Raw genomic sequence first — 25,750 nt, 5'->3', positions numbered from 1 at the left:
ACGGGAAAGGTTATCGACCCACAGCAAATTCCTGCAGAGGGAGTGGAGGGAGACCTACTTTCCTCCGAGGTCATCGAGGACTGAGGAGAAAAGCCTGAAAGGTAGAGGGATCTCTGAAACAGTCCTTAGGGGGCTTCAAGCCAAGGATCATACAAGTGCTGCTCCTGGAGGCACAGAGACTGTGAAAGCCCAATGCAGTGAGTGTCGAGTGTAAGGATTTTCAAACAGATCCTAAGTCCCTAAAGCCCAGCTTGAAAGGTCAGAAAAAGTGCTTACAGTTGAGTTTAAGTAGTTTTCCATCAGCTGCAAGTGAATTTATGTCAGCTGTTCCATAGGAGTTCACAAGACTGAAGGTAAAAAGCCTTTTTGGGCAGGGCTGGCCTTTGATCTTCTTTTGGGTGGTCTCACTGGGGTCACTTCCTGGCTCATCTTCCCCACTGCCTTCTGTTTCTGAAAGCTGCTCTTTGCCTTCTTCCTGATGCTCCATTTCTTCCTCATCTTCTCCTGGCACATAAATGGAAAACAATATGTATATAATTTCCCACCATTTCAATGTTAAAAATTTTATTTAATACATAACTATGGTGTTTCCTTCCAGATTTTGTTCTGTGTATATGAAGTTAAATCTATTCCTTTGCATTTAACTTGAATTCACATGTGATTCTCACCACACTCTTGCAAGACAGGCAGACTGGGCACTGCTATTCCACGATGAGGAGGCACAGTCTCAGAGAGCTTAAATGAGCCACCTGCAGGCACAATGAGATTCAGAAGCCCTGCCATCCTGTCTACTGGCCATCACAGCACATGGTCTCTCACTCTTGCAACTTCACCATTAGGCCCACAGAGAGAAAAGGGCTTAAATGAAACACATACTCAACACTCAAGAAGACAGCTTGGTGAGAAACACTATCTTCCATTCCATCCATTCCTTCCACCCATCCATCCATCCATCATCCATCCATCCATCCATCCATCCGAGACAGTCTCACTCTAGCCACTCTATCTATCTATCTATCTATCTATCTATTTGAGATGGAGTCTCACTCTGTCACCCAGGCTAGAGTGCAATGGCACGATCTCGGCTCACTGCAACCTTCACCTCCCAGGTTCAAGCAATTCTCCTACCTCAGCCTCCTGAGTAGCAGGGATTACAGGCGTGTGCCACCATGCCCGGCTAATTTTTATATTTTTTTAGTAGAAACGGGGTTTCACCATGTTGGTCAGGCTAGTCTCGAACTCCTGACCTCAGATGATCCACCGGCCTTGGCCTCCCAAAGTGCTAGGATTACAGACGTGAGCCACCGTGCCTGGCCCTATTTATTTATTTATTTTTTGAGACGGAGTCTCACTCTGTCGTCCACGCTGGAATGCAATGGCGTGATCTCAGCTCACTGCATCCTCCGCCTTCCGGGTTCAAGCAATTCTCCTGCCTCAGCCTCCCAAGTAGCTGGGACTACAGGTGCGTGCTACCACACCTGGCTACTTTTTTGTATTTTTAGTAGAGACAAGGGTTCACCGTGTTCACCAGGATGGTCTCTAGCTCCTGACCTCATGATCCGCCTGCCCCGGCTTCCCAAAGTGCTGGGATTACAGGTGCAAGCCACTGCACCCGGCCAAGAAACACAACTTAAAGGTCAATTGTCTTTTTTTTTTGAAGTGGAGTCTCACTCTGTCACCCAAGCTAGAGTACAGTGGTGCAATCTCGGCTCACTGCCACCTCCGCCTCCCAGGTTCAAGCAATTCTGCTGCCTCAGCCTCCTGAATAGCTGTGATTCCAGGCACGCACCACCACACCCAGCTAATTTTTGTATTTTTAGTAGAGACGGGGTTTCTCCATGTAGGCCAAGCAGGTCTTGAACTCCAGCCCTAAAGTGATCTGCCCTCTCGGCCTCCCAAAATGATGGGATTACAGGCGTCAGCCACCAGGCCCAGCTATTTTCAAATATTATAATAAACACAAATATTAAGTCTTCAGTTCCTCCAGAAAAGAACCTATCCTGAATTTTCCTTTAGTATTTACTAAAGGTCTCTTAGGTGCAGGTACCATGCTAGGTTCCAGGGCTCCATAAGGGGAGCACACAGTCTAAAGGGAAAGTTAAAGTATCAAATAAGTAACTTTAGCAAAGATGGGGACCGCTCCAAAAGGTGGTGTAAAAGTAACAGAGAAGAGCAGATTTAAAACAAAGAATCTACATACTTGATCAGTAAAAATGGAAATTCTGAGAAAAGGAGAATGTGCTATTTAAGAGCCCACAACCCCTGGCTCTCATGGAGGTTCCTTTCCGAACTTGCTTAACTCCTGAGATATGACACTGTCCCTTTACACACAATAAGCCTGTCCCCCTCCTACACTGGCCAGAAAAAACCTGCCCTGCCTGCTGCCTCTCGGAGAAGGGCAGAACCCAAAACTGCCTCAGTCCCACTCAGGAAATGAGCAGTGCCCTCATGCTTATAAGAACTCTGTCCTGGCCCATGCCACTGGCTGCCAGTTACCTGGATAATGCCAGGAGCCTTGGGCCAATGCAGTCAGAATTAAATGCCATGGACTGTATTTCACAGGATGAGAAAAAAAGCAGCCTATGATCCCAGCACCTTGGGAGGCTGACGTGGGTGGATCACGTGAGGTCAGGAGTTTAAGACCAGCCTGAGCAACATGGTGAAACCCCATCTCTACTAAAAATACAAAAATTAGCCAGGCATGGTGTCAGGTGCCTGTAATCCCAGCTACTCGGGAGGCTGAGGCAGGAGAATCACTTGAACCTGGGAGGCGGAGGTTGCAGTGAGCTGAGATCACGCCACTGTACTCCAGCCTGGGCAACAAGAGCAAAACTCCGTCTCAAAAAAAAGAAAAAGAAAAAGCAGGATCCACTGAAAGCAGCTACCTAAAGTCACTCAGAGAATCAGCAGGGGACCTAAAGGTCAGCAGTCACAGGCCTAACAAGGAGCCATGGCAGTAGACGTTAAAAATGCTTTGTGGTTATGCCGGGCACAGTGGCTCACGCCTATGATCCCAGCACGATGGGAGGTTGAGGTGGATGGATTGCTTGAGCCCAGGAGTTCAAGACCACCCTGGGAAACATGCAGAAACCCTGTCTCTACAAAAAAAAGAAAAATTAGCTGGGCGTGGTGGCACACATCTGTAGTTCCCAGCTACTCAAAAGGCTGAGGTGGGAGAATGGCTTGAACCCAGGGAACGGAGGTTGCAGTGAGCTGAGATTGTGCCACTGCACTCCAGCCTGGGCGACAGAGCAAAAGAAAACAAACAAACAAAAAAACCTTTGTGCTTAAACAAGGTCTGAAATCTACACACCAAGATTCACCTGTAGGATTCAAAAGGTGACACTCATTGTCCCGGACATACCTAAGAAGCAGGGTTAGCAGTAAAAATAGCAAACACACTCACAAGATGTTGTTACTGATTGAGTGCCTTTCATGTGCCCTGTCCTGTAATCACATGACCTCAAATTGTAATTGCAGATCTGTGAAGCAGATATCCTTTTGCAGACAGGTAAACCAAGGTTCAGAGGGATGAAGTGACTTGTTCAAGTCCACCCCACACCTTCAGCTGGGCATCAAAGTGCCTTAGCTTTCAGAGTGCCACAGATCACCCAGGGTCTGTTCAGAGACTACTATTACCATTCCAACACCTCTGCTGGTGGACCTATACACGAAATATATTCCTGTTTATCCCTAGTGGGAAATGAACATAACATTTCGGGCAAGAATAAGAAGCCAAATATTGAGGCCAGGTGCAGTAGTTCATGTCTGTAATCCCAGCACTTTGGGAAGCCGAAGTGTGTGGACCACCTGAGGTCAGGAAATTGAGACCAGTCTGGCCAATATGGTGAAACCCCATCTCTACTAAAAATACAAAAATTAGCCGGGCGTGGTGGTGGGCGCCTATAATCCCACCATTGCACTCCAGCCTGGGTGACAGAGCGAGACTCAGTCTCAAAAAAAAAAGAATCCAAATGTTGGCCATGTGTGGTGGCTCACGCCTATGATCCCAGCACTCTGGGAGGCCAAGGTGGGTGGATTGCTTGAACTCAGGAGTTCAAGACCAGCCTGGGGAACATGGGAAAAACTTGCTTGTCTCTACAAAAAAGAAAAAAAAAGAAAAAGAAATTAGCTGGGCATGGTGACACGTTCCTGTAGTCCTGGCTACTCAGGTGGATGAGGTGGGAGGATTGCTTGAGCCCAGGAGGTCAAGGCTGCAGTGAGCCATGATTGTGCCACTGTATTCCAGCCGTATTCAACCCTAAAATGCCAAAAATAATTTGGAGTATCTCTTGATGACAGAGCCTTGTGGTCATTATTTTTAAAGTAAATTCTCAGCTGGGCACAGTGCCTCAGGGCTGTAACCCCAGCACTTTGGAAGGCGGAGGCGAGCAGATCACTTGAGGTCCAGAGTTCGAGACCAGACTGGCCATGATGGAGACACCCCGTCTCTACTAAAAATACAAAACTAGCCAAGTGTGGTGGCGCACACTTATAGTACCAACTACTCAGGAGGCTGAGGTGGGAGAATCCTTTGAACCCAAGAGACCGAGGCTGCAGTAAGCCAAGATTGTGCCACTGCACTCCAGCCTGGCCAACAAAGTAGACGACATATAGAAATAAATTAATTAGTTAAAGTCAGTTCTCACTTTCTAGGACTGCATGTCTTGGAGGAATCTGGACATTTGGTTTTGCAACTGATAATTTTTTGTTTTTGCTGGTTTTTGTTTTTGTTTGAGATGGAATGTTGCTCTGTCGTCCAGGCTGGAGTGCAGTGATGCAATCTCAGCTCACTGCAACCTCCGCTTCCTGGGTTCAAGCGATTTTCATGCTTCAGCCTCCCAAGTAGCTGGGATTACAGGCACATGCTGCCATGCCTGGCTAATTTTGTATTTTTTAGTAGAGACAGGGTTTCACCATGTTGGCCAGGCTAGTCTCGAACTCCTGACCTCAGATGATCTGCCTGCCTTGGCTTCCCAAAGTGCTGGGATTACAGGCATGAGCCATCGCACCCATCTGCAACTGAGAATTCATGTGCTGGGCGCAGTGGCTCACACCTGTAATCCCAGTACTTCAGGAGGGCAAGGTGGAAGGATAGCCTGAACCTGGCAGGTTGAGGCTGCAGTAAACCATGATTGCACCCCTACACTCCAGACTGGGTGATAATCAAGATCCTACTCTTTTTTTTTTTTTTTTCTGGGAGATGGAGTCTTACTCTGTCGCCCAGGCAGGAGTGCAGTGGCGTGATCTCGGCCTCACTGCAAGCTCTGCCTCCCGGGTTCACATCATTCTCCTGCCTCAGCCTCCCAAGTAGCATAGACTACAGGTGCCTACCACCACGCCTAATTTTTTGTATTTTTAGTAGAGATGGGGTTTCACTGTGTTAGCCAGGATAGTCTCGATCTCCTGATCTCGTGATCCGCCCACCTCAGCCTCCCCAAGTGCTGGGATTACAGGTGTGAGTCACCGCACCCAGCCTCAAGACCCTACTCTTAAAAAAAAAAAAAAAAAAAAAAAGCTGGGCACGGTGGCTCACACCTGTAATACCAGCATTTTGGGAGGCTGAGGCGGGTGGAGCATGAGGTCAGGAGTTCAAGACCAGCCTGGCCAAGATGGTGAAACCCCATCTCTACTAAAAATACAAAAATTAGCCAGGCATGGTGGCATGTGCCTGTAATCCCAGCTACTTGGGAGGCTGAGGTAGAGAACTGCTTGAACCCGGGAGGCAAAGGTTGCAGTGAGCCAAGATCACACCACTGCACTCCTGCGTGGGCGACAAAGCAAGATTCCATCTCAAAAAAAAAAAAAAAGAAAAAGAAAAGAAAAAATTTACAGCACTAGCTTGAAAGACATATATGGTTTTACAGAAATAAAGCCACTGAGTCACCTAAGTCCCAAAAAGAAGAGTGACATGTCAGGTGGGGTGGCTCACACCTGTAATCCTAGCCCTTTGGGAGGCTAAGGCAGAAGTATCACTTCAGGTCAGGAGTTCAAGACCAGCCTAAGCAACATAGCAAGACCCCTGGTCTTTTTTTTTTTTTTTTTTGAGACGGAGTTTCACTCTGTGGCCCAGGCTGGAGTGCAGTGGCGCGATCTCGGCTCACTGCAAGCTCTGCCTCCCGGGTTCATGCCATTCTCCTGCCTCCCAAGTAGCTGGGACTACAGGCGCCCGCCACCACACCCAGCTAATTTTTTGTATTTTTAGTAGAGACAGGGTTTCACTGTGTTAGCCAGAATGGTCTCGATCTCCTGACCTCGTGATCCACCCTCCTTGGCCTCCCAAAGTGCTGGGATTACAGGCGTGAGCCACCGCGCCGGGCCAACCCCTGATCTTTACAAAAAATTTAAAAATTATCTGGGTGTCGTGGCATGTACCTGTAGTCCCAGCTACTCTGGAGGCTGAGGTGGGACAATCACTTAAGCCCAAGAGTCTGAAGTAACAGTGAGCCATGATTGCACCACCGCATTCCAGACTGGGTGACAGGAATGAGACCCCTATCTGGGGAAAAAAAAAAAAAAAAAAAAAAGGAAGATTCCACAAGGTAGCAAAGTTGGACAACAGGCACTGGCAGAGTAGAATGTTGTAGACCTGCTCCCTCTACCTCTCTCTCCCCTTTCTTCTGTCTCCCTCTCCTTCTTTTTTCCTCTCCCCTTTCTTCGGTCTCCCTCTGTTGCCGAAGCTGGACTGTACTGCCATGATCTTGGCTCGCAGCAACCTCCCTGCCTCGGGCTCCTGTGATTCTCCTGCCTCAGCCTGCCGAGTGCCTGGGATTGCAGGCGCGTGCCGCCACGCCTGAGTGGTTTTTGTATTTTTGGTGGAAATGGGGTTTCGCCTTGTTGACCGGGCTGGTCTCCAGCTCCTGGTCTCGAGTGAGCTGCCCACCTCGGCCTCCCAAGGTGCTGGGATTGCAGACGGAGTCTCGCTCACTCAATGCTCAATGTTGCTCAGGCTGGAGTGCAGTGGCGTGATCTCCACTTGCTACAACCTCCACCTCCCAACCGCCTGCCTTGGCCTCCTAAAGTGCTAAGATTACAGCCTCTGCCCCGCTGCCACCCCGTCTAGGAAGTGAGGAGCGTCTCTGCCTGGCCGCCCATCGTCTGGGATGTGAGGAGCTCCTCTGCCCGGCCGCTCCGTCTGGGAAGTGAGGAGCGCCTTTGCCCGGCCGCCACCCCGTCTGGGAGGAAGTGAGGAGCGCCTCTGCCCGGCCGCCCGGTCTGGGAGGTGAGGAGCGCCTCTGCCCGGCCGCCCCGTCTGGGAGGTGAGGAGCGCCTCTGCCCGGCCGCCCATCGTCTGGGATGTGAGGAGCGCCTCTGCCCGGCCGCCCTGTCTGGGATGTGAGGAGCGCCTCTGCCCGGCTGCCCCGTCTGGGAAGTGAGGAGCGCCTCTGCCCGGCCGCCCTGTCTGGGAGGTGTACCCAACAGCTCCCAAGAGACAGCGACCATCGGGAGCGGGCCATGAGGACGATGGCGGTTTTGTTGAAAAGAAGGGGGGGAAGTGTGGGGAAAGGAAGGAGAGATCAGATTGTTGCTGTGTCTGTGTAGAAAGAGGTGGGCATAGGAGACTCCATTTTGTTCTGACTAGGAGAAATTCTTCTGCCTTGGGATGCTGTTGATCTATGGCCTTTCCCCCAGCCCCCTGCTCTCTGAAACATGTGCTGTGTCAACTCAGGGTTAAATGGATTAAGGGCGGTGCAAGATGTGCTTTGTTAAACAGATGCTTGAAGGCAGCATGCTCTTTAAGAGTCATCACCACTCCCTAATCTCAAGTACCCAGGGACACAAACACTGCAGAAGGCCGCAGGGACCTCTGCCTAGGAAAACCAGAGCCCTTTGTTCATGTGTTTATCTCCTGACCTTCTCTCCACTATTATCCTATGACCCTGCCACATCCCCCTCTCCGAGAAACACCCAAGAATCATCAATAAATACTTAATTAAAAAAAAAAAAAAAAAAAGAATGTTGTAGACCTAACTCCTAAGTCTGCTGCTGTAGGCAGAGCCCCAACCCAGTCCCAACCCCCTTCTCCCATGTGTATAACACCTTTAGAAGAAGAGAGAAATCAGGAGGTATTTGGTCAGTCACAGCCACAGAGCATGGTGCATGCTCACCTTCACAGCTGTTCCTGGAGCCATTGCAGGCCCCTGGCTCCAAGGGTGAGCTGCCAAATTCATCAGGTAAAGGCTGTTTCACATAGCGGCTTCAAAAAGAGAAAAAGAGAAGAAAAAAAAAGACTGTTAGTTGTAACATTTATCTATTTTTTCCACCATGCGGCTAAGAAGTAGTTCATAATTTATATGGATGATAGCTACTCACAAAGCAATTTATGTAAATAGAAGTGCTTTAGAATTATCCACTGGGCCGGGTGTGGTGGCTAATCCTAGCACATTGGGAGGCCAAGGCAGGTGGATCACCTGAGGTCAGGAGTTTGAGACCAGCCTGGCCAACATGGTGAAACCTCATCTCTAGTAAAACTAAAAAAATTAGCTGGGCATGGTGGCACATGCCTGTAATCCCAGCTACTCAGGAGGCTGAGGCAGGAGAATTACTTGAACGTGGGAGGCGGAGGTTGCAGTGAGCCGAGATCATGCCACTAGGCACTCCAGCCTGGGCAGAGAGCAACTCTGTCTCAAAAAATAAATAAAATAAAATAAAATAATGCAGTGGCTCAATATTTTAAGAAATTAAAAACACAAATGGCCGGGCATGGTGGCTCACATTTGTAACGCCGGCACTTTGGGAGGCCGAGGTGGGCAATCACCTGTGGTCACGATTTCCAGACCAGCCTGGCCAACATGGTGAAACCCCATCTCTACTAAAAATACAAAAGTTAGGCCAGGCACAGTGGCTCATGCCTGTAATCCTAGCACTCTGGGAGGCTGAGGCGGGAGCATCACTTGAGGTCAGGAGTTTGAGACTAGCCTGGCCAACACGGTGAAACCCCCTCTCTACTAAAAATACAAAAATTAGCCGGAAATCGCTTGAACCTGGGAAGTGAGGGTTGCAGTGAGCCGAGATTGTGCCACTGCACTCCAGCCTGGGCAACAGAGTGAAACTCCATCTCAAAAAAACAAACAAACAAACAAACAACAACAAAAAAACATATACACACACAAAACTTAGCCGGGCGTGGTGGCACATGCCTGTAATCCCAGCTACTTGGGAGGCTGAGGCAGCAGAATCACTTGAACCTGGGAGGTAGAGGCTGCAGTGAGCTGAGATCGCACCACTGCATTCCAGCCTGGGCGACAGAGCAAGATTCCATCTCGGAAGGAAAAAAAAAAAAAAAAAAACCCACAAGAAATTAGCCAATGAAGACTCTAAGAAAGTTTGTCTCGAGTCTTATGTGGAAGTCATGTGGCACCATCAGTTTTGAAGTTATTTCCCAATAATCCTAATTTCCAGCTTCAGAACAATAGTGGAACACTTCAGAAATAAAATACAAATGCCATCAAAGCGCTAGCCTCCCTAACACGATTCCAAGAGGACTGGACTCCTAGGATCATGGTACCTAAGATGTGCCAGGTGGCTCATCCCAATAGCACCTGCCCTGGCCCATCCAGGGGCTGGCACAAGTGCATTTTTTTTTTTTTTTTTTGAGATGGAGTCTCACTCTGTCACCCAGGCTGGAATGCAGTGGCGCGATCTCAGCTCACTGCAGCCTCTAGCTCCCAGGAGAATCAAGAATCTAGCAATTCTCCTGCCTCAGCATCCCGAGCAGCTGGGATTACAGGCACCCACCAGCATGCCTGGCTAATTTTGTATTTTGAGTAGAGACGGGATTTCACCATCTTGGCCAGGCTGGTCTCAAACTCCTGACCTCAGGTGATCTGCCTGCCTTGGCCTCCCAAAGTGCTGGGAGTACAGGCATGAGCCACTGCGCCCGGCAAATGCATTTCTTACAGAGGTGAGCATGTAGGATCAACACAGCCACTTGGCAGGAGTTGCCACTACTATTACTGGGTATATCCTCATCTCAGATAACAAACAAATCACATTCCTGCCACCAACCTGATACGATCACAAACAGCCTGGTACAAAGACTCAAGGGTTAACTTGTGCTTGGGGACAGAAAGCAACAGTGGCTGCCCATATAGCGCTGATGCGGAGGAAGTGCTTGATGGCCTGGACTTCCTCTCCCTGAAGTAGACTGGAAGCGTGACACATTCTGAGCCGTCCACGGAAGTGCTGCAGACCTCATACCTGTGTCAATCACACAAGAGGGCACTTTTAGCAGTAGATCCTTGTGAACAACAGAGATCTGAGCTGAAGCTATGTGGTGGCCAGGGCAATGATTACTGGGACAGAGCATATTTGAGTAGAAAAGGTGGCTATAACTATTGCCAAGATGTTTCTAGAGGTTGAGTTAGGAATCCAAAGAAGGACCATTGTCAGCACAGTGTGAACCTATACAACCTGGGGCTGAGGGCTACCCGTGATACTCCTTCTTCCAACCACGGCCTCAAACTCTGTGGTCCTTCAACTGGGACCCAACACAGGTAACAGCCATCATTCAGATCATCACTCTGAACACAAAGGCACACAGCTGGGTCCAGCCACCAAGTTCATCTTTTGTCATCAAAGAGCTCATCTTTAAAAAATGTATTGAGTTGGCTGGGCGCGGTGGCTCACGCCTGTAATCCCAGCACTTTGGGAGGCCAAGGCAGGCAGATCACGAGGTCAGAAGATTGAGACCATCCTGGCTAACACGGTGAAACCCCATCTCTTCTAAAAATACAAACAATTAGCCGGGCATGGTGGCGGGCACCTGTAGTCCCAGCTACTCGGGAGGCTGAGGCAGGAGAATGGTGTGAACCCAGAAGGCGGAGCTTGTAGTGAGTCGAGATCTCGCCACTGCACTCCAGATTGGGCAACAGAGCGAGACTCTGTCTCAAAAAAAAAAAAAAAAAAAAAAAAGTGCATTGAGTGCCCTGCCCTTTAATAAGACAAATATTGTACAAAGATGTACACCTAGGATATTAGCCAAAGGCTCTTTTTTTCCAAATGAGCAAGCAAATTTATAAAACTAATTGTCATCTTTGTTCAAAAACACTGAAGTAAAAGAATCATATCTAATTCTGAAAAACATCAGAGATAACCAAAGAAGCTGCTAGATACAAATCAATGATTTTGAAAAATGTGTCTTACTTAGTGAATACATGGGATTGAGGAGATTTATAGATGTTTTATCCTGGAACATGTTACCAAAATTGCTGGCAACCGACTGTAGTCTTTCCCTCTTCCTATAGGGGGAGACACAAACTTACTGATTCAAATTTTGAAACTAAACATACGCACGCGTGCACGCGTACACACGTACACACACACATACACACACACACAGACACACACCCCTCCCCAAACGCCTAGCAAACAGTCCTGACTGAAGTTTATGCAGGAGGAATTTCTAAGAATACATAAAAATGTCCAAGGTGTACTCTCGAGTAAATACTGTGGTCCAGCATAGTGGTAAAGAACCAGGCCTTGGAGTGCAGCTGCCCCAGGTTCCAGGTCCACATTGCCATTTTCTGGCTGCTAGTAATAAGCACCTAACTTCTTAGTCTATTTATTTGGTGGACAATGGGAGTACCCACTTTAAAAGGTGTGGTAAGAATTAAATAATTTAGTAGCACAGTGTACAACACATTAAAAAGTAGCAGATGCAGGCCGGGCATGGTGGCACACGCCTGTAATCCCAGCACTTTGGGAGGCCGAGGGGGGCGGATCACCAGGTCAAGAGATCAAGACCACCCTAACTAACACAGTGAAACCCCATCTCTACTAAAAATACAAAAAATTGGCCAGGCATGGTGGCACACGCCTGTAGTCCCAGCTACTCAGGAGGCTGAGGCAGGAGAATGGCATGAACCCGGGAGGCGGAGCTTGCAGTGAGCCACGATCACACCATTGCACTCCAGCCTGGGCAACAGAGCGAGACTCCATCTCAAAAAAATAAATAAATAAAAAATAAAAAATACCAGATGCTGGCCAGGCATGGTGGCTCACGCCTCTAATCCCAGCACTTTGGGAGGCCAAGGTGGGTGGATCACGAGGTCAGGAGATTGAGACCATCCTGGCTAACACGGTGAAGCCCTGGCTCTACTAAAAACACCAAAAATTAGCCAGGCGTGGTGGCGGGTGCCTGTAGTCCCAGCTACTTGGGAGGCTGAGACAGAAGAATGGCATGAACCTGGGAGGCGGAGCTTGCAGTGAGCCGAGATTGCGCCACTGCACTCCTGCCTGGGAGACAGAGCGAGACTCCGTCTAAAAAAAATGAAATAAAATAAAATAAAAATACCAGATGCTACTATTGCTTTCATAAAACAACTGTCAATTCAAATTCATCTATAAAAGAATTTGTTTATCCAATGGTTGGCCCTTAGGCCCTCTGAAAATTCCTTTGTTGGTGGTCTGCTAAGCTCCCCACAGGGTAATCCTCCAGTTCCTTTCAGCTCAGGGGTGTGAAAACACTACTTTCTGGAATTTATAGAGACCATGTTAAGGGCTTGGGGATATAAATGGCTGTGAAAGTGGACTTTCCCATGTTCTAGCCCTTGGCACAGTGTCAGCTCTTGGCTGTGTCTGTGCAAGTGAGAACAGAAATAGATCTTGGGTGTGGCTAGGAACTATTCCTTTTAGAGAGATCTAGAAGTCATAGGCCCAAAAATGTAAAGGGAAGGAACTATCTCCTTTACATACTGAATTCCTCAGCCAAAAACAAAAACCAAAACAAAATCCTAAAACCCTTTCTCAGCAGAGGCAAGTTCCTGAATGAGAGGTAAAGAGGGAGGGACAGTACGGCTGTGCTCCATAGTTCCTGGGCAAGTGGCTGCCTGGGAGCAGCAGGCAAGTTCATGTATGGGAGCAGCAGGCAAGTTATTATACCACTGTGCCTGGAAGAGGGACATACACACAATTACACAGAGCAGCCATGAAGCAGCGTGTGGGAAGGCAGAGGAGACCTTTGTATTGTCCTCACAGAGATGAAGAAACTCAGTCTCAGAGCTTACAGAATGTTTGAGCTGAAAACAGCTGTTTAAATCAGCCCTCCCTGTCATTTCTGCACTGGGGATGGTAGTATCATGGTACTTACTGAGAAGCTACAGCCTGTGGCAGAGAAAGGACAAGATCCTTCTGTACCACACCCCTACTACCATCTTCCCATCACACAGCTGGGATTCCTCTTAAGAAAGGCATCTCTCATGGTAGGACCATCTGTAGGAGCAGTAATTTGGCCTTCTTCATAGGCAAAACTGTTGAAAAAAGGCTGTGGCTGTGCTGAGGAGAGTTATCAGAATGTCTAGCTCTGCAGGGCAGGAGGAGTTGAGCACTGATGGCTGCCCACGATGCTCTCAATACCCATCTCTTGCACCCAGGGGTCAGGGCCAATCCACATGAGCAATGACTGCCCACATTTTTGTTCTGGAGATATGAATGCAGCAAAGTCTCTAGAATGTGTCCTCTGACCTGACCTGCAGCAGAAACTGCTGAGTACTCACACGAAAATGTCATCCCGAGGCATGATGTGGTTTAAACCTTCATCCATTTGGAAAATTTTGTGGAATCGGTGATTATACACATCTGCGACCACCATCTAAGAATGAACAGTAACAGAAAGACCACAGAATGGCTCAGAGTGCTCCTACTAACTGCTTAAAACCCAGAGACAAGTGAAAAAAAAAATACCCATACTCAAGTGTTGCCTCTAGAGAAACCACCACACAAACAGCCCCAGAGAGCTGAGGGCCAAGGCCCGAGGGGGAGCAGCATGGCTGCCACCAGAATTGAACATGCTGGTAGCATCTGCCCTTAGTGGCAGGAAGGGCGAAGAGTGTGGTGCTAACCAGAAACCAGCAGTTGTCCAGAGCCTCTGGAGTATTCCATAGTCTGCAGTCTCTATGCCACCCTCAGTGCACAGAACTGACAGCGGAGCCCTACTCCTGGTCCTCTGACCACGGCTAGTGTGAACCCAATGAAGGAAAGATAGTGTTTCCTGGAGCTGGAAGGGACAGTCTCAGTCACAGTGTGCATAGTGAGTGAGGTATCCAGACACACACAAATAATCACATTTGTGCTGGCAATAACAACAACCCCAAAAAGTGGCTTCAAGGGTGAAAGTAAACTCCAAATGCTATGAAGTATCCCAAATAGAATGAGTGCCACTGATCACCCCGCCTTACATTTTCTGCAGCAATGCCAGACAGCCTGGAGAGAGCCTCGCACAGGTCGGACACAGCCCCCATCAGCGGCACAGTCACACGGTACTGCAAGACAGAGATGGTCAAGGTCACAAGGGTGCCCCACAAAGGGTGCGAAATGAATTAGGAGAAGCAGGCATCACTAGGGGCAGAGGAGCCCCTCTAGAAACAGTGTATGGTGAGGTCAGGGTACAGATGAGTCAGAAGCAGAGCAAATAAGCAAGACCTCTGTGTCAGCATCCTCCTCAATACACAGGCAGCAGCATGGGGGCTAGGCCATCTCTTTCTCTTCCAAACATTGCTTCATTTTATTCTTAATTCTTTAGAGTACTTTCTAAAGAACTGCTAAAATTACACAAATTCAAATTGCCATCTGTTCCTACCTTTTTATTTTATTTTTATTTTTTGTAGAGACAGGGTCTCAAACTCCTGGCCTTGAGCAATCCTCCTGCCTCAGCATCCCAAAGTGCTGGGATTACAGGTGTTGGCCACCAAGCCCGGCCTCAACTTTTTTTTCTTTTTTTTTGAGACAGAGTCTCGCTCTGTCACACAAGCTGGAGCGCAGTGACGCGATCTTGGCTCACTGCAACCTCCACCTCCCGGGTTCAAGCGATTTTCCTGCCTCAGCCTCCTGAGTAGCTGGGATTACAGGCGCGCACCACCACGCCTGGATAATTTTTGTATTTTTAGTAGAGACAGGGTTTCACCATGTTGGTCAGGGTGGTCTCGAACTCCTGACCTCGTGATCCGCCCGCCTCGGCCTCCTGAAGTGCTGGGATTACAGGGGTAAGTCACCGCACCTGGCCTGCCTCAACTTTTTTTTTTTTTTTTTTTTGAGATGGAGTCTCACTCTGTCGCCCAGGCTGGAGTGCAGTGGCGCAATCTCAGCTCACTGCAAGCTCTGCCTCCCAGGTTCACGCCATTCTCCTGCCTCAGCTTCCCGAGTAGCTGGGACTACAGGCGCCCGCCACCACACCTGGCTAATTTTTTGTATTTTTAGTAGAGACGGGATTTCACCATGTTAGCCAGGATGGTCTTGATCTCCTGACCTCGTGATCTGCCCGCCTCGGCCTCCCAAAGTGCTGGGATTACAGGCGTGAGCCTCCGCGCCCGGCCCTCAACTTTCTTTAGAGATAAAGAAACCAAAGCCAGAAGGCTAAGCAATACAATTACTCAGTGAGCCATCAGCAGGGTTAGACATTAAGACCCGCTGCTCACACCTCTCATCTGGCCTAATCTTCTGTACAGGCTGTCCTAGGTTATTTGAGGGTATATCTGAGTACAAAAAGTACCCTGCTTCTGGTTCCCCAACATTCAGATTCAAGAACCACTTAGTAGATCAGGTTACTTTAGTCGCGTGAATGAAGTGTGGCCAAGAAAGTGACAGAGGCTGGGTGCGGTGGCTCACGCCTGTAATCCCAACACTTTGGGAGGCCAAGATGGGCAGATTACTTGAGGTCAGGAGTTCTGGCCAACAAGGTAACATCCTGTCTCTACTATGTCTCTACTAAAAATACAAAAATTAGCTGAGCGTGGTGGTACACGCCTGTAATCCCGGCTACTGAGTGGCTGAGGTAGGAGAATCGTTTGAACCTGGGAGGAAGAGGTTACAGTGAGCTGAGATCGTACCACTGCACTCCAGCATGGGCAACAGAGCGACTCTGTCTCAAAAAAAGGTGACAGAGAAGCAGAGAAGCCCCAAAAACCTTCACAATAGGACTTAAATGATATGGGATTACACGAAGGTCTGATGGAGGCCAAGGGCCCATACCCAGGCAAGTACCAAGGGGACTCAGAGGCAGCCAATGCAGCAGATAGGAGCAGTCCCACTGGGATCTGGAGACCACTTGCAGTGAGGGGTGCCATAAGGGTGTGGATTCTGTCACCTGAGTAGGTCTGCAGTGAGGGTCAGCAGGAACGAGGAAAACCTCCATAACTCGATCTTTCTTCAAGGGCAGTGGCAGCGTTAGATAGCAAAATGGGTCAAAGGTCACAGAAACCTTAGCACATTCTGGGCAAACCAAAGTAGATTTGAAGAGGCCATGGAAAGTATCCACAATCACAGAATCATTCCTCAACCTGTGATTCTCCCAGGCTTCCTTTGCCACCACCTGCGTGAAAGGGATAAATAGGACATTCTCAACACCTCTCAGCCCCTTGCCCCTGCATCCAGAATGACTCACAGCAAACCTGGAGATGAATAAGGTGGCAATCTGTACAGCCAAGAGCTTGATCCAGGACAAGCAAGGCCAGGACTACTCTTAATGTATCATACTCATACCACACAACAGCTCTACACCCAATCCCCACCCCAACACACATATACATATTTCATATATATGTTTTTATATATATATATATTTCAAATATATATTATATTGATTGAGACATGGTCTTGCTCTGTCGCTCAGGCTGGCGTGATCACGGCTCACTACAGCCTCGACCTCCCGGACTCAAAGCAATCTTCCTGCCTCAGACTCCCAAGTAGCTAGGACTATAGGCATGCATCACCATGCCTGGCTAATTTTTTTTAGGTTTGGTAGGGATGGGGGTCTTACTATGTTGACCAGACAGTTCTAGAGCTCCTGGCCTCAAGTGATGCTCCCACCTCAGCCTCCAAAGTGCGGAACCGCAGGGGTAAGCCACTGCGCCTCGCCCTAATCCTCACACTTAATAAGGTTGACAACATAGGACCTATTGGAAACTAGGGGTCTGTGTGTCCTGATAGGAAACAGAAGCCTGGAGAACACCATGGGTACAGAGACATGGCCAGGGCAAGGAAAGCCCCCCCATATGTTTCCAGTGATCTAAAGTAAGGTTTTTGGCCGGGCATGGTGGCTCACGCCTGAAATCCCAGCACTTTGGGAGGCCGAGGCAGGCGGATCACCTGAGGTCAGGAGTTCAAGATCAGCCTGGCCAACATGGTGAAACCTCCTCTCTACTAAAAATACAAAAATTTTGCTGGGCGTGGTGGCACGTGGCTGTAGTCCCAGCTACTCGAGAGGCTGAGACAGGAGAATCGCTTGAACCCGGGAGGTGGAGGGTGCAGTGAGCCGAGATCGCGTCATTGCACTCCAGCCTGGGCGACAGAGTGAGACTCCATCTCAAAAAAAATAAATAAATAAATTTAAAAAATAAAGTTTTTATCTATACTACAGCTCAGCTAACTCATAGTTTTTCTAAGAAGATCTAAATTTTACTTTAAAGCATTCATATTGATTATCCCAATGTGATAGGGTAGCTGAAATACTAAAATCCTCTTGCACTGATCAGAGAATCAAGGCAAAAAGTATAAATGTCCTAATGATACTAATAACAAATTAAGTAATCATGGATGGATTTTATTGTGAGCAATAACAATCTTAGGGGTCCTCACTATAGGTACTTTACAGTTTTCAGAGTGTTCTTAGTCCCTAGTTCACCAGTGAAATATCAAACAAGCTCACTCTAATTTGAAAAAGCCCAAGAGGAAGCATTAGGAGTAACTAGGGTACAGTGCCTCATGCCTGTTGTAATCCCAGCACTTTGGGAGGCTGAGGTGAGAGGACTGCTTGAGCTCAGGAGCTGGAGACCAGCCTAGACAACATAGCAAGATTTTGTCTCTATTTAAGAAAAAAAAAAAAAAAGCAGTAACTACAGTTAGCCCCTTTCTGACCAGAGACCATATCCCTATAACTAGCTACAGTGAGAAGCAACCAGGGCCCTGTCAACAACACTCAAAGACCAGAAGAACATCTCTGCACTCTCAATAGGAGGCAGGTTCTTTGGCATATTATCGTTCAGACATCATTAATGGCATACCACGTCTGGCCGCCCATTGGCATCCTTCAGCTCCAAGTAGGGCTTTTTCTTTACTCGGTTCAGATCTTCATGCAATCCATCTAGAAGAAAGGCCAGCAGCTCCTGAGAATCTTGTTGCTGGTAGCCAGAAAATTGAGGAGCAAAACGTCCCACTTGAGTCTACAACAAAAACCAACTGCATCAGAAGGCATAATACATAAAGAACTAGTTAAATCAAATAAGAATTGTCATCAAAAATAGCTCTGAGGAGTTAGCTGGGGCAGTGAGAGAGAACACTTGGTTGAGTAGTCCAATTAACTCCTGAAGAGCCTACAGGAGGCCAGTGGTTCCCACCAGAGAGAAGGCCTAGATCAGAGAGCCAGGAGGATGAACCTGGAACCTGGGCCACTGCCCTGAGTCCTAAGGAGGAAGGGTGGGGTACCCAGAGTAACCACACCCAAGTACTGACATGAATCCCTCTCCAACATGTCCTTCTTTGGTTCAGAGTCTTAAACTCCATAAGGACATTACAAACAATACTTGCATCAGCTGGAGGAATCCTCCTGTACATAACAGCCCTCAGGTGCCTAAATACTGTCTGTCCAGTATTACTCTCTACCAGTTATTCTGAGAGTATGGTCCCCAGCCAGCAGCATTAGTATCACCTGGGAGCTTAGTAGAAAAGCACATTCTCAGGCCCCACACCAAACCTATTCAATCAGAAACTCTGGGGATGGGTCTAGCAGTCTGTGTTGTATTAAGCACTCCCAGAGATTGTGATGTATCCTATGGAGAACCAGCCAGGCACAGTGGCTCATGCCTATGATCCCAGAATTTTGGGAGGCTGAGGCAGGCAGATCACCTGAGGTTGGGAGTTCAAGACCAGCCTGGCCAACATGGTGAAACCCCATCTCTACTAAAAATACAAAAATTAGCTGGGCATGGTGGTGCACACCTGTAATCCCAGCTATGCAGGAGGCTGAGGCAGGAGAATCACTTGAACCCAGGAGGCAGAGGCTGCAGTGAGCCGAAATTGTGCCAGTATGCTCCAGCCTGGGCAACAGAGCAAGGCTGTCTCAAAAAAAAAAAAAAAAAATGGAGAACCGCTGTTCTACACCTGTTCTCTAATACCATAGCCACTAGCCACATATGGCAATTTAAATTTATATTAATTACAATTAAAAACCATTAAAAATTCAGTTCCTCCGTCAAATGAACCACATCTGAAGTGCTCAGAGGTGCTTGAGCTGGTGGCTACCATAACACAGTGCAGATATACAACACATCCATCACTGAGGAAGCTCCACACTTCCCTAATATCCCTAAACACTACCTTCCAGTTGTTTATTTACATTAGCTTCAGCACAGTGTGTTGCCACCCAATTCTTTTTTATTTTTTTTTTTCTGGGACAGGGTCTCGCTCTGTTGCCAGGCTGAAGTGCAGTGGTGCGATCTCAGCTCACTGCAACCTCTGCCTCCCAGGTTCAAGCAATTCTCATGCCTTGGCCTCCCGAGTAGCTAGGATTACAGGCATGTGCCAACACACCTGGCTAATTTTTGTATTTTTAGTAGAGATGGGGTTTCACAATATTGGCCAGGCTGGTCTCGAACTCCTGACCTCAAGTGATCCACCCACCTTGGCCTCCCCATGTGCTGGGATTACAGGTGTGAGGCACCGCACCCAGCCGTTGCCACCCAATTGTAGTTTCTTTGTGACTTAGTATGTGAACAGTCATTCATATATTTCCCAGGGATTAATGTGACCAAGGGGATGAAAGATAATTAGTTTTCAATTTCAACAAACCACCTGAGATTTTAGTTTTCTCACTGAGCTAAGGTGCTATTTTTTTTCCTCTCTGAATCATAAATATGCATGTCTTTTCTTATCATATGTTGCATGAAGCTCCATGAATCCCAGTGGTACAGGCTAAATAGGATCTTTCAGATTTCAGCTTAAATCTGCTGAGCGGGAGGGAGCAAAGCACCTCCACCTCAGCAGGAAAAAGCATTTGGGGCAATGGAAAGCCCAAGTTGCTCCGAGTGTATCCATGTCTTCTCCTTAAACCTTCCTGGCTGAGGGACCCCAGTGATAACTGCCCCTCACATCACCTTCCAAGAATGTCAGCCCAATTCCTGACTTAGGGGGTCCCAACTCAAACCACAAAGCCTGTAGAATCCAGGCTCAGAGAACCTGGAAACAGCCTTCAGATGATACTAGAAGTTAAACTGAATTTTCATTTTTTTTAGAGACAGGGTCTCTGTCGCCAAGGCTGGGTACAGTGGCACAATCACAGCTCACTGCAGCCTTGACCTCCCAGGCTTAAGTAATTCTCCCACCTCAGCCTCCCTGGTAGCTGGGACTACAAGTACATCACCATGTCCAGCTAATTTTGTTGTTGTTGTTGTTTTTGAGACAGAGTCTCACTCTGTCGCTCAGGCTGGAGTGCAGTGGCGTGATCTCGGCTCACTGCAACCTCCATCTCCCAGGTTCAAGCAATTCTCCTGCCTCAGCATCCTGAGTAGCTGGAATTACAGGTGTGCACCACCACGCCTGGCTAATTTTTGTATTTTTAGTAGAGACGGGGTTTCACTATGTTGGTCAGGCTCATCTCGAACTCCTGACCTCGTGATCTGCCCGCCTCAGCCTCCCAAAGTGCTGGGATTACAGGAATGAGCCACCGCGCCCGGACTTTTTTGTTGTTGTTGTTGTTTTTTCTTTGAAACAGAGTCTCATTCTGTTGTCCAGGCTGGAGTGCAGAGGCGCAATCTTGGCTCACTGCAAGCTCTGCCTCCTGGGTTCACGCCATTCTCCTTCCCCAGCCTCCCGAGTAGCTGGGACTACAGGCGCCTGCCATCACACCTAGCTAATTTTTTTTTTTTTTTTTTTTTTTTTTGTATTTTTAGTAGAGACGGGGTTTCACCATGTTAGCCAGGATGGTCTCAGTCTCCTGACCTTGTGATCCGCCCGCCTCGGCCTCCCAAAGTGCTGGGATTACAGGTGTGAGCCACCGCGCCTGGCCAACTTTTTTGTTGTTTTTAAAGAAACAGAGACTTGGTCGGGCACGGTGGCTCATGCCTATAATCCCAGCACTTTGGGAGGCTAAGGCGGGCAGATCACCTGAGATTAGGAGTTTGAGACCAGCCTGGCCAACATGGCAAAACTCCGTCTCTACTAAAAATACTAAAATTAGCCAGGCATGGTGGCGCACACCTGTAGTCTTAGCTACTCAGGAGGCTGAGGCATGAGAATCACCTGCACCCGGGAGGTGTAGGCTGCAGTGAGCCAATATCATGCCACTGCATTCCAACCTGGGCAAGAGAGTGAGACTCTGTCTCAAACAAAACAAAACAAAACAAAAACAGAGTCTCACTATGTTTTCCAGGCTGGTCTCAAACTCCTGGGCTCAAGAGATCCTCCCACCTCGGCCTTCCAAGAAACTGAATTTTTGTAGTCCGGCTTAGGAAACTGACCATTTATTTAAATACTGCCACCACAGAATACAGCATTCTTAGGAGACAGCTTACAAATAACTTCTGGGACATCCCCAACCCAGAGGTGGGCACTGAGGACACTTAGGGGTGTGCTAAATGACTGAATAACAGAAAAAAGGGCTTGACAATGTGGTGCTTTTAGTCTCAGAAACCATCTTTTTTCTTTTTTTTTTTTTGAGATGGAGTCTCGCTCTGTCACACAGGCTGGAATGCAGTGGCACGATCTTGGCTCACTGCAACCTCCATCTCCCGGGTTCAGGCAATTCTCCTGCCTCAGCCTCCTGCGTAGCTGGGATTACAGGTGTGTACCACCATATCCAGCTAATTTTTGTATTTTAGTAGAAAGGGGGTTTCACCATGTTGGCCAGGCTGGTCTTGAACTCCTGACCTCAGGTGATCTGCCCACCTTGGCCTCCCAAAGTGCTGAGATTACAGGCATGAGCCATCGCGACCGGTCATGAGATCACATCTTTTTTTTTTTTTTGGAGACAGAGTCTCGCTCTGTCACCAGGCTGGAGTGCAGTGGCGCGATCTCGGCTCACTGCAACCTCCACCTCCCGGGTTCAAGTGATTCTCCTGCCTCAGCCTCCCAAGTAGCTGGGACTACAGGCGCGTGCCACCACGCCCAGCTACTTTTTGTATTTTTAGTAGAGATGGGGCTTCACCATGTTGGCCAGGATGGTCTCAATCTCTTGACCTCGTGATCCACCCGCCTCGGCCTCCCAAAGTGCTGGTATTACAGGCGTGAGCCACAGAGCGTGGCCCAGATCCCATCTTAATCCCAAAATGCAACGAAAGGAATGCCTCATAACAACACTAAACCACTCTCCCCAAAGTGGGAAAAAGGAAGTACAGGAGAGTATCCCTTATCCGAAAATCTGAAATCCAAATGCTTAAAGATCCATAAACTTTCTAACACTGACATGATATTCAAAGGAAATGCTCATTGAAACATTTTAGATTTTGGAATGGGGATGCTGAACTAGTAAGCATAATGTAAATACTGTAAAAAAAAAAAAAACCCTAAAAAACCTGAAGTCCCGAAACATTTCTGGTCCCAGGCATCTATATACAGGGATACCCAACCCATATATATATGTCTACCTACTTTGAACATGCGAGGTGCCACATGGGCGTCCCTTCCAGACCACATCTGCTTAATGAGTTCGGCATAGGCTTCTGCAATTTCCCCTTTCATCCCCAGAGGGTTGTCTCTGTTGATTTCGGCTTCATACTCATCTTTGAGAAAGTAGTCAGTCAGTGGTGCAGTGTTGCTCAAGCACTGAAACAGAACATGATAAGGGCTTTACACACCTTCTAGACAGTACCAGAGATACAAGATAAATCAAGTTCTAAAGGGTCACTGAGGGACAATGCCAACAAAATGAGGCACTCAGGAGATTCTCTGAAGGCTCACGACAGTAAAGCACAGCCTCAAGGAGGCCAAGCTGGTGGACCTCTTGCAGCTAATCTCTGAGGGACATGGTCTCAGAGGACCGCATATGCATTGGCTAAGACTTTGTCTCTGAAAAAAACTACCTTAGGAAAAAAGCTGAATAATTGAATAATTCTTATTTAATGAAAAAGGTTTTTTGTTTGTTTGTTTGTTTGAGACAGTTTCGCTCTTGTTGTCCAGGCTGGAGTGCAATGGCGCGATCTTGGCTCACTACATCCTCTGTCTCCTGAGTTCAAGCAATTCTCCTGCCTCAGCCTCCTGAGTAGCTGACATCACAGGTGCCGGCCACCACACCCAGCTAATTTTTGTATTTTCAGTAGAGATGGGGTTTCACCATGTTGGCCAGGCTGGTCTCAAACTCCTGACCTCAGATGATCCGCTCACCTCGGCCTCCCAAAGTGCTGGGGTTACAGAAGTGAGCCACCGCGCCCAGCCTTTTTCATTAGTTTCTGTTCTTAACACTATTATTTCTCTCCTTCTACTTCCTATGGGTTCTTTTTCCTAGCATCATGAGATGGAAGCTTAAATCATGAAATTTTAACCCTTTTTGCCCTAATATTTACATTTAGAACTATAAAACTCATCATTATCCTCACTCAATAGCTGAGGAAAATTGAGGGTACAAAGACTTGGAAAAACTTGCCCATGAAAAGCCAAATCACACCTCTTCTTCAGTACTAGGCTACTTCCACCTCACCACAAGAGGAAAATAATTTTTTTTGTTTGTTTGTTTGAGACAGAGTTTCGCTCTTTTTGCCCAGGCTGGAGTGCAGTGGCGCAATCTCAGCTCACCACAACCTCCACCTCCTGGGTTCAAGCGATTCTCCTGCCTCAGCCTCCTGAGTAGCTGGGATTACAGGCATGCGCCACCATGCCCAGCTAATTTTGTATTTTTAGTAGAGATGGGGTTTCTCTATGTTGGTCAGGCTGGTCTGGAACTCCCAACCTCAGGTGATCCACCTGCCTCGGCCTCCCAAAGTGCTGGGAGCCACCACGCCCGGCCGGAAAATAATTTCAAAACCCAAGGGTTATCTAATCTTTTAACAAATGTTTTATGTTTTCGCTCACACTACAAAAAAATTCCAAGTTAGACTGTAGGCCAGGTGTGGTAGTTCATACCTGTAATCCCAGCACTCTGGAAGGCTAAGGAGGGTGGATCACTTGAGGCCAGGAGTTCAAGACCTTCCTGGCCAACATGGTGAAACCCCATTCTACTAAAAATACAAAAAATTAGCTGGGCATAGTGGCACATGCCTGTAATCCCAGCTACCCGGGAGGCAGAGGTTGCTGTGAGCCAAGACTGCACCACTGCACTTCAGACTGGGCAAGAGAGCAAGACTATGTCTCAAAAAAAAAAAAAAGTGAAAATGTAAGTCTTTAAAAAATTTTTTCTTTAATTTTTAGAGATAGGGTCTTGCTTATGTTAGCTAGGCTTGGTCTCAAACTCCTGGGCTCAAGTGATCCTCCCATTTGGACCTCCCAAATCACTGGGATACAGGTGTGAGCCACTGTGCCCAGCCAGATTATCAATTTTATGAGGACAAAAACGATTGCTGGTTTGCTTACCACTGAGTACCTATGTAAAGAATATTGGGCCAAGTGCAGTGGCTCAGATCTGTAATCCCAGCACTTTGGGAGGCCAAGGTAGGAAGACTGCTTAAGGCCAGGAGTTTGAGACCAGCCTGGGCATCATAAGTGAGACCACGTTTCCACAAAACAAACAAACAAACAAACAAACAAAAAACACACATGCAAAACAAAAAGAAAAAACAATTAGCAAGGCCTGATGGTACACACTTGTAGTCCCAGCTATTTGGGAGGCAGAGGTGGGAGGATCACTTGAGCCCAGGAGTTCAAGGTTACAGTGAGCTATGATCATGCCACTATACACTAGCCTGGGCATCAGAGAGAGATCCTGTCTCTAAGAAAAAAAAAAAAAAAAATGAATTTTGCTTTGCTCAAACAGAAGGTCTAGCTTTGCCCCTGGCTTCTGGGAGGTAATCTATTTGCCCCTGGAATGTTATGCCTGATAGGACTGTCTGTTTGCCTGGTGGGCCTTGGGTCATACTGGATAATCTAACAAAACAATTTTGGAGGTGGAGAAGAGGCTGATCAGAACTGTACAGTCTAGTCTTAGGGTGAGAAGGGCTAGCCACTCCAGAAAAACCAAAAATGTGACTTAGGGTGGGGGCTTTGGGTCCCATGGTATCAGTTCACATAGGTAATTAGTCAATCATATTTATACTTTATTATATATTTTTTTGAGACAGTCTCGCACTGTCACCCAGGCTGGAGTGTAGTGGCATCATATCGGCTCACTGCAACCTCCGCCTCCCGGGATCAAGAGATTCTCCTGCCTCAGCCTCCCAAGTAGCTGGGATTACAGACACCCGCCACCATGCCCAGCTAATTTTTTGTATTTTTAGTAGAGACGGGGTTTCACTATGTTGGCCAAGTTGTTGTCAAACTCTTGACCTCATGATCCGCCCGCCTTGGCCTCCCAAACTGCTGGGATTACAGGCATGAGCCACGACACCCTGCCAGTCAATCATATTTATATAATGAAGCCCCAGTAAAAATTCTGGACACTGAAGCTCACGTGAGCTTCCATAGTTTGCAGCTCTCCATATGCATCATTACACATCAATGCCAGGAAAACACCATGTTCTGGCCAGGCACGGTGGCTCACGCCTGTAATCCCACCACTTTGGGAGGCTGAGGTGGGTGGATCACCTGAGGTCGGGAGTTTGAGACCAGCCTGGTTAGCCAACATGGTGAAATCCTGTCTCTACTAAAAATACAAAAATTAACCAGGCGTGGTGGCGTG

General features: G+C 47.8%; 1 protein-coding gene across 5 annotated transcripts in view; it reads right to left on the bottom strand.

The window, feature by feature from the left end:
• USP4 (ubiquitin specific peptidase 4) overlaps positions 1-25,750 on the bottom strand; it is a 68,615-nt gene that overhangs the window by 8,354 nt on the left and 34,511 nt on the right. For 3 of the 5 annotated variants that reach the window (XM_024244000.3, XM_024244001.3, NM_001131835.1), the window contains 8 exon segments: positions 22,576-22,749; positions 17,997-18,155; positions 16,082-16,306; positions 14,178-14,261; positions 13,497-13,591; positions 10,009-10,200; positions 8,109-8,197; positions 277-504 (listed from right to left, as the gene is read on the bottom strand). In XM_024244000.3, the coding sequence (XP_024099768.1) occupies positions 277-504; positions 8,109-8,197; positions 10,009-10,200; positions 13,497-13,591; positions 14,178-14,261; positions 16,082-16,306; positions 17,997-18,155; positions 22,576-22,749 (1,246 nt within the window). 5 annotated transcript variants of the gene reach the window in all.

Source organism: Pongo abelii, chromosome 2, assembly GCF_028885655.2.
Source record: "Pongo abelii isolate AG06213 chromosome 2, NHGRI_mPonAbe1-v2.0_pri, whole genome shotgun sequence".
NCBI lineage: Eukaryota > Metazoa > Chordata > Mammalia > Primates > Hominidae > Pongo > Pongo abelii.
This window is presented reverse-complemented; position numbering and strand designations above follow the sequence as displayed.